The 15,403-nt window shown below is 42.8% G+C and overlaps 1 protein-coding gene across 2 annotated transcripts in view; it reads right to left on the bottom strand.

Moving 5' to 3' along the window:
* smyd3 (SET and MYND domain containing 3) overlaps positions 1 to 15,403 on the bottom strand; it is a 48,793-nt gene that overhangs the window by 27,170 nt on the left and 6,220 nt on the right. For both annotated transcript variants that reach the window (XM_062561806.1, XM_037482876.2), the window contains exons 2-5: positions 10,391 to 10,454; positions 10,181 to 10,288; positions 9,839 to 9,896; positions 9,619 to 9,761 (exon numbers count right to left, since the gene is read on the bottom strand). In XM_062561806.1, the coding sequence (XP_062417790.1) occupies positions 9,619 to 9,761; positions 9,839 to 9,896; positions 10,181 to 10,288; positions 10,391 to 10,454 (373 nt within the window). The remainder of the gene's footprint in view (positions 1 to 9,618; positions 9,762 to 9,838; positions 9,897 to 10,180; positions 10,289 to 10,390; positions 10,455 to 15,403) is intronic.

The raw sequence follows: 15,403 nt of genomic DNA, 5'->3' as shown, positions 1-15,403 counted from the left end.
CTTAAGTTCGAATGAGTCGTTGGCACAAGCGAGTCTTCTAGTCTCAGAGAAGATAGTACTAAAAATGTTCTTTGAAATAAACAAACTATTAGAATGAACGCTTAATCAATCAATTGGCTCAATCAAAGCTATGTACACATTAGTTTTAATCTTAAGAAATGATCAGCATCAAAGGCTGCCTTTCAGATGAGGGTAGAGGCAGAGAGTGAGGTGGTGAGCAGCAAGGACGACGGATACTTTGCAGAAAACAACAAACGTGGAGATTCCACAGGATGTCCGCATGTGCCTTTGCTACGTTTCCATCTTTTGTAATTATCAATAAAAGAACGCCTGGTGATGTTCATCCAGCTTTGTAGGACTTCAATGACTGGAGGAGAGCATGAAACTGAACAGCGTTGAAGATGTGGCCAGCACCAAAAAGGCCTCTCCTCATTTTTTCGGCTCTGGACTGCGTTCAAACTGCAAATTGTACTTTTATTTTTTGTTAGCTCAACCCCCACAACTCTTGAATCAAAACAACCACTGGAAGATCACGCCAGAAGGCCACCTTCCTGCAGATAAGGAAGGAAGCCTTTACAATATTGCGCAGCCGCAATCTGACATTTGGGGGCTATCACTGGGACTACTGGCGAGATGCGTGGAGGAATTACAGCATGAAGAGGAGAAGGAGGCCCAGGCAATTTCTTTTGGGATGAAGTTTCTAATCTATTGTTGCAAAGAAAAAAAAGAATGACATGTAGAGTAACACCCAAGCTTTGTTCGATACATGGACACTTGACACATTTCAGGCTTCCAAAAAGACACATACATAGACTCAATAGTAATCGTTTTCTTTCTGAAATGTCACAGTAAAACAGTCATCGCTATCACTGAAAATAGTCATCTGTTGTTAGAAGATGCCATAAAGCTTATGCTTTGCCATAACTCATTTGGTTCTGGACAGAAATTATTGTTTGTTCTTTTGTAGCTTTGTTTGGGTTCTTTACAGGAGGCAAGGAAATTACACAATGGAGACTTAATGCGTGTTTGTGTGTGTGTGTGTGTATGCATCCACATTCACCTGGCCATATTTGTGTTCCTAACGAGCTGCTGATGTTTAACAAGAAGAAGCACAGCATGAAGCGGCATTAAGAGGAGGAGGGCTGAACCGACAACCACGAAACACAGGAGTGCTCTACTCTGTGCAGCCACAGGGCAACCCTTTAAAGTACATAGAACTGAAGCAGAAACACTTAACTTGTGCTGGTTCCCGACTCTAAATATAATCCTCTTCATAATGTGGTGCAGCAAATAGGCTCTTTGGGAATCCAGGTTTCGTAGCAACTTTAAACGATTGCAAAAAAACAAAACCAAAGGTCAAACGCACACCGACGACGGGGAAGTCGGCGATGAGTGTCTCACATGTCCCTGAATAGAACGCAGGGTTTAGCGTTCGGGTGTGTCTTGGGACGAGGCGACAGAGAGAGCAAGATGAGAGGGAGAAAGAGGGAATGGACCCAGAGGAAACTCATTTACATTCACGGTGGAAATGAAAGGTTTGATGGTTAAGCATCCCTCAGCTAAATACTTTGCAGCCTTCAGGGTCTTTGTTTTCGCAGAGGCAGCATTCATGGGAGCTTTACATAAAACTCGTTAATGACCCTCGGAGACAGACAGCAGGTCAGGGAGAGGAGGTGTGTGGGTGAGTGAGTGCACTCTTGAACATGTGATAACGCGCACACCTTTCCTGCACTTCATTGAGGCACTGAGACCGACAGCCGCAGCACTCGAGGCTGATCCCGTGTTCTGACCTCAGTGTGGACGGAAATTAATCAGAAAAAAAGATATTTAGCACGTCATTATTGGCTTACAACGATAAGCACGATAACAACTAATTGTGTATCAGGCATGTTAAACACTGAATATTTATCTGATCTGTAAATCGTGTTTATTTGGCTCTTCTTTAGAACAGACAGTCAGGTATTTATTCGTAACCATACAGGGGAAAAAAGGCTAAATCCTGTCTTAAGGAACACCTGCTTCCCACAAAGTTAGATGGAAAAAAATGAGACATCAACAAATCAACTCATACAACCCATAAAGATTAGTATAACTTAGGTGTAAAATAACATCCTGAAGGTCTAAGCCGGTTTTATCCCTTTGCTGGTATACAGTAAATGCCCAAATATAGTGATGCAAAAACATAATTAGCTGAGAAACAATATTTTAGCAAACACCCAAACATTAGCTGTAAAATATAACACATGAATGCTGTTATCAGAGGCTGGCCATCTGGAATATGTGCACTTCTCCCAATGGGCCAGTCTAAGATTTAGAAAACTCAAACGCTGTTTGATATCACATCTCAGAAGTCAATCTTCTGCCCAACAAGTTTTCAAACATGCTGTCAAACATGTTGGATAATAGAATTACAATTTCAGCGAGCATTATCTGAAATCTTATGAATAAAGACACAGGCAGAATCTGTCAAATAGTTTTATCAACATGCTAGAAAGCTTCCTTTTTCAGTGTTCTAATAAAACACTACATCCTAAGTACAGGAGCTAAACAATATAATGTGAACAATAGTCTATGTCCAAAAGGCAACAACTATTACAGTGTTTTGTTAAATACATTCATTTTACATCTCTCTACCTATAGTGGTATCTCTAGGTTTATATGTCAATTAGATTAGGCTGAACCCAAACGGTAGCTAACCATTGGATCCGGATTACTGTGAATAATGTTAAATGTGAATGAAACAATTAGCCACTAAAAGCCCAATTTGTTTGACATGTGTATTTGTAATGCAAGTTCATATGTTCTTCATTCACTGTTAGCGTGAGCCTTAATTAAATAGCTTTTATTTGTCCTCTGTGAGAAGACTGATAAAAGGATCCCAGGGGCAGCTGCTGATAACCAACAAGGGCTGAGTAGTGATAAACGCCACAGCCAATATGGAAGATGAGTGACCAACCAAGTCAAATAATAAAAATAATTAAGCCTAACACTCAAAAGGCAACATGGTGGATGGTGCAGATAAAATGGTTTTATCTCGTGGGTTATTGGGAAAACTGGCAAACCGTAATTATATCAAAATGTCTTCACAATTATAGGGTCGACTATGGAACGTATATGACAAGAAAGGCAACATCCAAAGTTGGTATCGATACAGTAAATCTATAGCTACATCAGCCACACTTAACAGCGTGGCAGTATCAGACTCTGGGTCAGAAGAAAGTTCATGGTCCAAAGCTGGAATACACATGCAGACCGGTTCCCCCCTAACAGCCGAGACCAAATCTTCCCCCGGTCGGAAGCGGCGTGAAGTAAATACGTGAGATAAAGTTGCTTTAGGAACGTCCCCTGTGGAGGACGCTCAGGAAATTAGACCAAATACACAGGCAGTCACACTCTGCCACGTTATCAGCCTCCATCCCGATTTCCATCCCTCTGAACCACCAAAGAACAGTTAAACGCTGCAGCCAAAAGAGGAGAGAGCGCGAGGGAGGATAAAGGAGACGACGGAGATTGTGGCTGTCGCAGCCGGAGCCAAAAGCTGTTCATTAAGCCAACCCCACCCCCAACTCTCACACACACACACACACACACACAGCACTACAGAACACACATCGGAACGGACCAGCAGCGCGTGTCGGGGCTGTGTGGGCCTATCTCCTCCAACAGATTGCTGCCCAAGTCATTTTTCAGGAGCAAACGATGAATCCAGATTTGTATTCAAAATGATTTTCAGCTGCTCCTCCGAAACCGTCTCTCCATCCGCTCTTCTTTTCTCACTCATGTCAACGCTTCCTTGTCTTGTCGAACGCCAGTTGTGTCCATCGACTGCCGGTACACCCCTCTCCCTTTTCGCTCTATCCGTGTTCCTCTGGCTTCTTCCCCCCCCCCCCGCCCCCCCGCTCTGTACCTCCCCATGAGCCCACACACAGGCGGCCAATATAAGTAAATTAAACGAATGCTTTTTTATTCCCTCTCTTCCCATTATACTGTCCGTGACTGCATTCATGATGGACGTAAAGTCATTACACTAAGCTGTGTGTGTGTGGTTTTGCAAAGCTTAAGCTAATTAGTTAGCGCCCATCGCACTGCCAGCGACAATAGCAGACCAGTGAAATGTTGGGGAGATAAGGCTGAACGTACGAACACACACAAAGATTATTGTAATGACTTAACACACTACTGACAGAAAAACACCCACGCACCGAGATGCAGGGACCTGAAAATGTAGGAGGGCAGAACATGTCTTTATCTTTCTGAAATCTTTGGATGTTAATCCTGTAATTCAAAAACCCGGCCTGTAATTTCATGTCTCCTTCTTTCCTTGACTTCTTCCTCCCTTATTTCAGAAAAAAGTTAGTTAGTTGTACTTCTGCATTTGATGTACTTTCTTATACCGAACAAATTTGGAAGTTGATAACTTTTCCATTTGTGAAGTTGTGCCACTTTGACGGTGTCTGCATCTCATTGAGCTGCTCAACAGATGGCCAATAGATAAGAAAGGAAAGCCAGGAGAATGAATTACTCCTACACACAAACAGGATGTTACACACACATCCACATTCCCCATACACACACATTTCTTTTTGTGTACCTGAAGCTAAAAGTTTTCAGCAGGATTGTAAATTTATTGTCTGCACTCACCTCATGACTTCAGGTAGATGTGTGTGTGTGTGTGTGTGTGTAGCCGCGATAAATTGTTTCTATACATTGGTAATAAACAATACAACATACTTTTCCAAAGGGAGTCGCCATGCTCCCAGCATGGTCAGAAGAGAAGTGTAAGAGTGTGTGTGTGTGTGTGTGTGTTTCCCAAGAGCAACTAACAGCCTCACTCACAGAGAACCATAAATACAGCTACTTCAAACCTTTTATTGAGTATTTATTGAGTCTGGACTCCTTGTTCCCATCCTTTATCTGCTAGTTTCCTCCTGTTCACTTTCCACATTCTTCTTCTCACTCTTTTTTTACAACAGTTCTAGTTCTTTGTTATTGCTCATCTTCCAACTTTCTTCTTCTCCTAACCCTCTGTTTCTCTGATTTAATCGGCTGTATTCCGCTGTGAGAACCCTCCCTTTACACTCCTATTTTCATTTTTCTTATCCTCACTCTCCTCTTGTCTTCTGCTTTTCCTACTTCCTGCTTCACATCTTATCCAGTTCCTCACACCACATCTTCTGTCAAATACTTTCTTCCTAAAGACTTCATGTAAAGCATCTTTCAATTCTGATGAATGTTACAATGTTCACAGCATATAATAAGGAATGGTTTCTGGTCAGCCTGCGTCATATTTAGACACATTAGGAACCAACTATTTGCATTCAGACTGTTGTACATACAAGTCCTATCAGATAACTAAACATGTATCAGGATTTCAAGAAGTTTACATTCGTGAATACATTTTGGGCCCTCTTGTTGTCTCTCAAAAGCTAAACATAACGCTCATATCAGTCTGAGTCTTTAAAAGACTTGAAGTCGGAGTGAATGAGAAGAGGTAATGTGAATGAAGTACAAAAGTGATATTCAGGCAGGAGAAAGAACATGAATGAGGATGAGAGAGAACGAGACACGAAGGAGCAGAAACGTAGGTGTGTGTCTATAATTGGGTAACGTGCGAGGGGTTGTGTAAGGGATGCGTGTGAAAAATGGATCTCAATGCAGAAAGGGCTGATGCAGCATAACTAACTTTTCCAAAGCACTCAGATGCTGGTAAATGTACACAAACACACATATATATATATATATATGTGTGTTTGTGTACATTTACCAGCACCATACAAACAAAGTATGGTTTAGGATAGGATCCATAAACACACAGGTGTGCATTACTGTAAACAAACGTCTATGTTACCAGTCATAAACATGGCCAACTACTAATCGAACAGCATATGTAAAAATAAGCAACTGATAATAATCTCTGAGTTGGTCATTAGAACGCTGCTATCTTACCGTTTTCATGTGTAGGGGCGGCCTGTAGTACACCAACAAGGAGCTTTCCTTTGGATTTAATTCAATAAACAAACCACCCTACAACACACAGATCATATGTTCAAATGTACTGAGCAGACCTCGAGGACGCTCTTCCTCCTCATCCTCTCATGTTGGACAGAGGTAGATATCTCTAAAACGCAATCCATGGCGTCAATGACACATAATGTGGCTTCACTTTAACATTCCAACATGAATCCTTTCCCCATCTTACCCAATGCAACTTTTAACACACACACAGGGGAAGTTGCTTGAGGGAGGCAATAAAATGTGCCGCAGCAACATCTCATCTGACCGAAACCTGGTGCAGACACACACCCTGCCCTGCACAGCCGGTCTGCATCACATAGCTTCACAGTGCCACACACACACACACACACACACACACACACACACACACACACACACACACACACACACACACACACACACACACACACACACACACACACACACACACACACACACACACACACACACACACACACACACACACCCACCCCTTGGGTATAATAAGTGCAGTAATGATGCTTTGCCATTACTTCATTGTGTGTGTGTCTGTGTGCATGCATGTATGTGTTTGTGTAACACTGTGTTCTGTGTGGGGAGCAGATAGATTAGCATAAAGGATGGCTTTATATAGACTGTTCCTCCGTGAGAGACCCCCAGCACGTACACACATCTTTGTGGTAATGACCTATTCTGTCAAGCACACTGAACACTCCAAGTACACAATAATAAACTCCCAATTTGCTATGTAGTGGAGACATTTAAGGGAGAACATAAGGGGAGGAGGAGACAGAGGAGAAAGAAAAGAAGAAAGCGCTGCAGCTGGAGAGAAAAAAAAATAATGAGGGACAAAAACATGGAACGAGATTTGAGGACAGAGACGAAAGGCCAAAGGACACAGAGGCTCAGGTACAGTTACAACAGTTGAGAGAGAAACACCAAACAATTCCCAGAAAAAGGAGACATCCGAGAGGATAAAGAGAGAGAAGAAGAAGAGACACCAAGGACTTCTCCACTTCATTACAGCCGATACAGGAGCGGTGCATGAAATCACAGTGCCCCCTATAGGTCATCTGGATAATGGCAACACCACACAACACATAAGTTCTCTATTGTGTCAACTCCACAGTACAGTGGCCGTGCATTGATTGGAGCTTTTGATGGCTCTGAATTCAGGTTTTATAGATTTTATTGCGGTGTATGGAGGCAACAGGACCCTTTCATTTGATCAGATAGGTATCACTAAAGACTATTTGTTTGCTTGTGTGAGTGTGAGAAAGAAAAACACACAATACTGTTTGATACAATCCATCATGTATAGCTCTTAGGAAGGTGGTTGCTATTTATGAATATAGGAATCCACACACTTCAATCAAATCTATACGCTCACGTCACAAAATGTGTGGTACGGTACACATTTCAATGTTTTAAAGCCTTTAACGTAGCAATGAGGTAGACACAGGGACTCAAATGACAGCCACCCCCCCCCCCCTCAGAAACCAGCGGAACGTAAAAACACATCCACGCATACGACAAGCAACATTTGCTTCTCAGTCAAGGTGTTCCTGCAGTCACATTATAGAGCACTACATCACTGGAGATAATATATACTATATATACACTATACTGTGGCTGAAGATTTCAATATGAGGAACAGCTTGTGAAAATGAAATATCCTCATTAGAATGGTATGTAATCCACACTTCTGACTTCTTTACCAAAGTTAACCAGAAAGTATTTTGTCACCCCAATCACCAAATGATTGGTGCTGCTGTTTGTTTCCTTCTGAATGTTACATTATTGTTGTGGAGGGTGCATGTAAGTGCAATGCACGTAATAATATCACCTCTAAAGAATATATATTATAATCAAAACATTTCTTGTGGTTTCACAAGTAAGCCAGAGCTAAGATACTCCAGTCAGCCACTGGAGGAACAATCGTTCTTTCACTATGTGCTGAAAAAATGCTTTTAGTCTAAATCTACAATACACACCGATAGAGTAAAAAACACACAACAGCGTGAAAGACAGAGAAAGAAGATGGGACAGAATCAGACTGAAACCTGGGGTGGGACATCAGCTTTAACAGAATATCTGAACATCTTTTAGTATCTCGTACACCAACACAAGTGTAACAGAAGCAGGATCAGTTTAAACACCGCAGACATTCTGTCACACTAACTGGTGAATTATTAAAGCAGTTTTTTCATTGGGTATCAAGTGACAAATTCATTTTCAGAGCGAGACCTCCGATTTCTATTTACATTTCCTGTTCTGATACACTTTGCACATGTCCTGCTGCCTATCTGCTCTCCTCTCCCTCGATGTTCCCCGCTCGTTCTTCTCTCATAATCTTTGTCTCTCTCCTCTTCTATACAATAAACAGTCTTGTTTGCTCTTCATCTCCCACAGATAGGAGCAGAATTCCCATTGCTATCTTGAAGCGCATGTAATCAGCAGCTTTCCAATCCCACAAACGCACACATTCATATCTCAGCTTCAAGACAATTCTCTCTCTCTCTCTCTCTCTCTCTATAATTCTTAATATTTTATGCATAAACATGGAAACACACACACACACAAATATATTTATGCATTTGAGAAATTAAATTCTCCAGAGCTTCTTCTGTAAAAGAGTCAACTAGCAGCACCAGCAGCTGTGTGAGGCTGCAATGTCCACTGAACAGTACGTTCTGGCTTTACCCTCAGCCTTGTGAAGTTACTGTCAAAATGGTGCAGGGGCTTTCATTCAACACACTGAAAAGGACTTTGATCACATAATGCTAAGCGTGAACATTCTAAGTTTGTCGTTATTTTGAAGGCTTCATACACCAGTAGTATACATACGTCATATATATAATTCTGGGCAATATATCCAGTATTTTTTTAAATGTCTTGGCATGCATAAATGTGGTTAAAACGACCACCTGATAAACATGGCTATGTCTAAAGCCTTTTCACCAGCGAGACTACAAAACACATCACATCGTTTAGTACATTTCGTGGAAAGCCAAAACTACAGTGAAAAGCATATTGCACTTTGGATGTTGAAAAAGCATTTGATAAAACAAGCAGATGTTGCTCCCAGTATGGAACATTCATGTCACGTAGTTTATGGGTGGGGGCTGCTTTCAATTAATACTCACACACTCATAGGAGGATTGTGATGGGACGAGCAATCACACACACACACATACACACACAAACATGTAGGAATCCAAACACCTTGGAGCCATCGGAGCTCAAAGAGGAGGCACACGAGTACACAAGCTAACAGATGACAGAGGTCCATCCAGACGTCCTTGCATACATAATGATTCGCAGTTTAAATTCTATTGAAGGCAGCTGGTTTGCTTTAAGGGAATACGACCTGAGGATGTTCTAGGAATAAACACACACACACACACAATCACAGATGCTGGGAAGATGTTGGGTTCTATTCAAACACAGTAAGAGCTGCTAAAAGCTTGCACGCATTTGTCTTTTTGCGGTCGGGTCTAGGACATGTTTGTCCCTGTGTGTGCATCGAACTGCAATGATGCACATGTCGCTACGCACTAGACACACAAACCTGAGTATAGATCGTGTTTTATATACTACAGTGTTAAAAGGTATTCAGCCCACCTTTGCAATCAGGCTGAAGGGTTCTCGGCAGGAAGGCGGAAGTGCTGACGCCCCTTCCTGTGCCAGGTCAGGTACATACAGCTCCAGCATGGATGCCAGCTGAGACAAGCCTAGTAGCTTGTTCTCGGACATGGAACTCAGGTCTGGAAAATAATGTTGAACAAAACATAATCATTTTTTCCCCAGACACACACACACACACTTTGGAGGAGAGACTTACGTGATTCATGCTCCTCCAAGGTGTAGAGCTCCTCACTACTGCTCTTAGAGGGACTTAACTAGAAAGGAGTGTGGGAATGAGTATGTTATCATAGTGTAACAGAAGTTTACACACATTATGTGTGGCACTTACTGACGTACTCTATGTTGTTGCTGTTGCATGCAGTCTTTTAGAAGCTGGAGTTTTCTTAAAATCAACTTCGGTGCAGAAGTAAACACATGAATGAACTCGTGAATCTGACGCTACAAAGTTTTCTTCACATAGATGTTACGTACATTCTACTGCAACTATCAAAAGTGAAAAGGCCATTTGAGTTTCTTTAATCAAAAAAGAGAAACATACCAAGGCAAAGATGAGTCGAGCAGCCAGACGGACTGAGTCAGTGGGAACTCTGGGTCGGAGGCTTTGCAGACATTTACACTCTCTCTTATGGCCGCACCAAGCTTGTTTCTGCCACAGAAGGGAATTTCAATAAATTTGTACATTAACACACATGCGCACACACACACACACACACACACACACGCACACACACACACACAAAAGCTGTACCTGGCAAGTGATATTGCAGTAGCGAGCCATCTTGCACTGGGAACACCGCAACAAGTTCTCACGTCTAGACAGAAAGAGAAAAACATTCGTTGATTCTGCTGGCGAGGCAGGAGATGCGAAAACGTCACTCAAGTGAACGACTCAGTGAGCTGCAGTGAGACCAACAATTTACATTTTAAAATCACCGTTTTCAAACTTTCATTTCTCGAGCACCACTTTAGTCTTTGGAGAGACACTGTTCCACTGCCGAGTTTTATTTATGTTTTAGCAGCTACACTCCAAAACATATGCACATATCAGCTGAAGCATCCTGCATAATCCTTCCATCTGTGCTGACCTTTTCCCAACAATGCCATCTTATCCTCGTCCATTTACTGTATCGAGTCAACCGTCTGCATCCCCCATCCAGTTTTATCTACCTACCCATTGGCTTTTAGATCGTCTAAGAGCAATACATTAGTGTCCACTCACTGTCGCAGCCTGTTAGCATCACGCCGCATGCAAGTGTCGGAGCGCCGCAGTGCGTTTGCTGCGCGTGTCCACTAGTGGTGTTTACGTCTGTTTGGGAGTGTGCGTGTGTGTGTGTGTGTGTTTCCTGCAGCCGAGGCCTGCTTTGTTTCTCAGAGTGACACCGCTGTCCTTTCCGGTTTTCCTGTCAGTCTGGTAACAGGCGAATGCACAGCAGCAACAGTCTGCTTCACACAGCCAATTACAGAGACTAGTGAGAGCAACACTAAGAACACACACAATATATAACAGAGGAGGGTTTTTTTGGCAAAATGTTGCCTAAAGAAGATGGAGAAAGAGGCAGACTTGATTAAACTCCCTTTTGACATTTGTAATAACACTAATAATATGACAGAAAACGAGAGGCAGATAAACATCTAAACAATAGAAGCTGAAATAAAAATGTGAACTTGCGTGCGATGGCACGGTGCAATTTACACGTACACGTGCTTGCAACTGGCAATGTTCTCCATCTTGCATTCAATTTTTGTGTGTGCTAAGGATTTCTGTGCAACCCTCTGCAGAGGGGCCCGAGGCTGGCCTGGCATCAGCACATTTACACTGAACAGTCACTCCGCGTGGTTCATCCTATGATGAGGCACAGGGAGAGAAAATGAGAAAATACTGCTAATTAGATCCGACAATGGAAGGCATTATGAGCGCGCACACAAAGTAAGGTAATGGCGAACACGCCGTGATGGATGATAATACATTAGCCCGGGGCTTATCGTACTGCATATGGGACATTTGATTAGATTGGACATACTCATAAATGCTGTGTATGACATTATGAGGACCTTAAAGGCAAATCCGACATATAATGTAAACACAGACACACACACACACACTCACTCACACCGTGGGTCAGACAGAAGGCTGTTGCCTGTTAATATCAGCGTCAGAAGTTAAGTGTTCCTCAGACCTTATCAGTGCGCCACCAGATTGGACTGTTGTATTTGGCCCGAGGCCCCCTCCCAGCCTCAACAAGTTCCCCCACCACAGGCCTTCATTTCGTCCTTTCCCACTCCCCCCCCCCTTGTAGTTTCTGTGATTTACAGCTTTCCTCTCCATCAGCCTCCTCCCGTACCTCTTTGTTTTGCGCTGCTGTGTCTTATTAGCCTCGACCTTTCCAGCCTGGAACCCACCCAATAGTTAAATTTTTTAGTCCCGTGCTGGTACGGAGCTTCGTAAAAACACAGCTATTCCCGTCACGTTGAGAGCCAGCAGAAACAGTGAAGCCACCCACGGTTTAAGAAACACATGCTCGCAGTATGGGACACAATGCAATAACAAAAGATAGGGGCTGCCCAGACCTAAACACAGCCGGGTCCTGTGCAGCTTCAAGTGGTTGACCTGAGGACATTACTCAGCCAGCGAAGAGTTTGCTCACATCACAAGCTGCGGAAAGTCCATCCATCTTCCAGCAGCTCAGACAGCAACGCCGACACTGACCATGACACCTAGTTCCCTCTGTGGGAAATGCTGCCCTTCAGAAAGCCATAACATCCTGAAAGAGCAAAACGTCGGCAGCACTAAACCTTCAAAAAGGGGGTTAAAAATGAGTTGCATCATAACATGGATCCCCCCCAAAGAATGCTAATACTATTTATTAAAAAAGAATATCTTTGGAAATGATACTTGACTTTCAAATTCATAAACATATCTGTGTGGATGGTTGTAAATGATGTTCTGGAGTGAAAACGACGAAAGCAACACGACTTGAAACAAGATTCCCCATCACGTCTGTGCAGAAATGGGCCTCTGATGATCAAGGCCACGAGACGAGGTTGTTAAATGAGCGACAGGCCGTTGTAGGCTGTGTAGAAATCAACGAGCAGGACAGTATCGAGTTAATCGGCATTATTGAGTTTACATAACTGCTGCGTCAATGTGATGAAGTCAGCGGACAGATCTCTCAGTTCACTTGATCGGCCAAAAACAGACGTTAACAGAGGTTATTTCATTTGAAATCAAGTTGAGTTACCAAAAAATGCGATATCAATAAATGTTTATCACTACCACTGTTAATTATGATATCAATGAACATGAATAGAGGTTCAATAACTAAGTCTCTGAGAGGAGAGACAGAGGTAAGGGGGGAGACGGACACAAACCCAAAATCAGTCCATACTATATATATATGTAGTTACTAAGTACTCTATATGTTGTTACTGAGCCACTTTAATGCACAGGCGGAGTTGTATCTTGGCTAAATATAGTTTAATATTTCCTTAATTTTCTTATTTTAAGCTAAGACTCTCTCCTATCTTGAATCCTGAATATTAGCACCATCAGAAGTATGCATGATGTTATCGGCATGTCATTTCCTCTGATATGACAGATGGAGATGACGCTATTTATATATATGCACACACATACATACATTTTATTGACTAAGTAATCAACAGCTGAGTCTATAATGACTATTGTGATCACTATAATCACAGTATTTGGCTGTCACATGACGAAAAGCAGGTTCAAAACAAATTCTAGAGAAGCCTGGTAGCTTTAACTATTTTGGTAAATTCAAAAATGTATCTACAGATAATTTCAGCAGCATTATGTATAATAAATGATAGAAATGGGCAAAAGTTTTAAAAAGAAGAAAAGTTGGATTGGCAGGTCATAGGTATATACTCCATCAGTATAATGTGCCTACAAGCGTGCTAACATGCAGTCATCCTGAGCTCCTGAACAATAGATTGTTTCAAATACAAAGTCCTAGTGCAGGGGCGGCCAGGAAAGACACAAAAAGAGAAACAAGCAGAATGAAAAGGACATTAAACTGTCAGACAGAAGAGGAAGTGACTGAAAAACGCTGGTTCCCCTCATTGATATGCGGGAGCATAAATGTGTGCACTTGGATGGGTGTATATGTGGTCAATTTTGCTAAATCTATGCTATCAGACACCTAATTAGGCCTACCTCAGCATGTCTCTGTTGGTGTGTGTATGTGTGTAGCATGGTAATTAATTTCCCGTGAGTATTGGCTGCAGTGCTGCAGTCACAAGAGACATCCAGTTCTGCGGTATTTGACTGCGAGTGCGAGTGTGCGCCTGCTCGTGTATGTTAATAATTAGCGGCGGTCCTCTTTCCTGGGCTGTCCGGCCGTGCCTGAGTGAATTCTATCATTTCTAGGCTGAGTGGTCAACACAGCGTGGTACGACTCCCTCCCCCACATGACAGGTAGAGGTGTGTAAGTATGGAGGTAATTTACTGACAAATATGAACATGAATCAGCATCGTTCCAGATGCCTTCAAAGTGGAACCGCAAACAGCACCTCATGATCCACATGCAGCCCGAGACCCATCTTGTGTTTTCGATAGCGGAGATCCATGTTCCTCATGCAGCAAAGCCAATCCTCATGGCAAATGTGGGAGAAAGTACGCATGAGAATTCAATGAATGAGCTTCGTGGAGGGACGCTGCTGCCATCCAGTGTTGCCTCAACGCTACCAGAGTCCACCCAAACGGACCACTCGGTACACTGTAAGCATCCACAGCTCAGCTACACACCAACACGTGAGCGTAGACTCGAGACCGGCATGTAAACGAGAGAGAGAGAGAGAGAGAGACACCAGCTGTGCTGCATCCACAGCCTCCCAGAGTCCTTGCTGGGTTTTTAATGGTTTGTTTAGAAGATGATTCATTCATCAGCACAGGGGGACTCATACGGGACGAGTCTCCTTGAGGTTTTATCATCACGTTGATTAAAGTGCATGTGCATAGACACACACACACAGACACACAAAATGTGGCCTAAAGGAAACATCTTTGTGTCTTTGTGTAATGACTTGTGGTGTTGTTGTACCGTGTGGGGACTGCTAGCAGAACGAGGCTCAGATCTCCTTTCCCTTCGCCCCGGCCGCACACTCCAGTCGATTCCGACCTCAAAGCACGGATCTCCACAGATACTATCAGTCTCCTCCCTAGGTCGGCCTTTTCACATCTTCCTGGGTGTCATCATTTTACAGCCGTTTGTGATTGGCTGCACGTTCAAACGTAGCTCCTCCCACGTTGTCACCGTGACATTTCTCGCTGCCTCTGTTCCTGGAACCCCCCCCCCGACGGTCCCTCACTGCTCCCACATTACACTGCATTCAACGTCTAAAGCGTCTTCATGTAAACATAGCACACATAATATCATTATCATCCAATAGCTTGCACAGTAATACAGTTGCCTCGCAGGGCTTTCCTAACGTCCTCTGCTCCTAAACGGCCTGACTGGAGATAAAACTTCCAAAAAAAAAAAAAAAAATTAATTGGGGTAAACTAATATGGAAGAAATCCATCAAGGAAGATTTACGCATCCTTCCCCAGCTGAACATTACATTATGGCTGCATGTCATGTGTAAAGGAATTAAATGACTTAAAATGTGTCTAATTCTTATTACAGATATGAATCCTAATATAATAACTAATATCTCATATCACACAAACTACAATTCTACACACAAATTCCTAACAAAGGCCTGAAGAGCTTTTCAGAATGTGTTCAGTGTAGGT

Source organism: Pungitius pungitius, chromosome 4 (assembly GCF_949316345.1).
Source record: "Pungitius pungitius chromosome 4, fPunPun2.1, whole genome shotgun sequence".
NCBI classification, from domain to species: Eukaryota; Metazoa; Chordata; class Actinopteri; order Perciformes; family Gasterosteidae; genus Pungitius; species Pungitius pungitius.
Note: the sequence above shows the minus strand (reverse complement) of the source record. Positions and strands in the feature narration are given on the sequence as shown.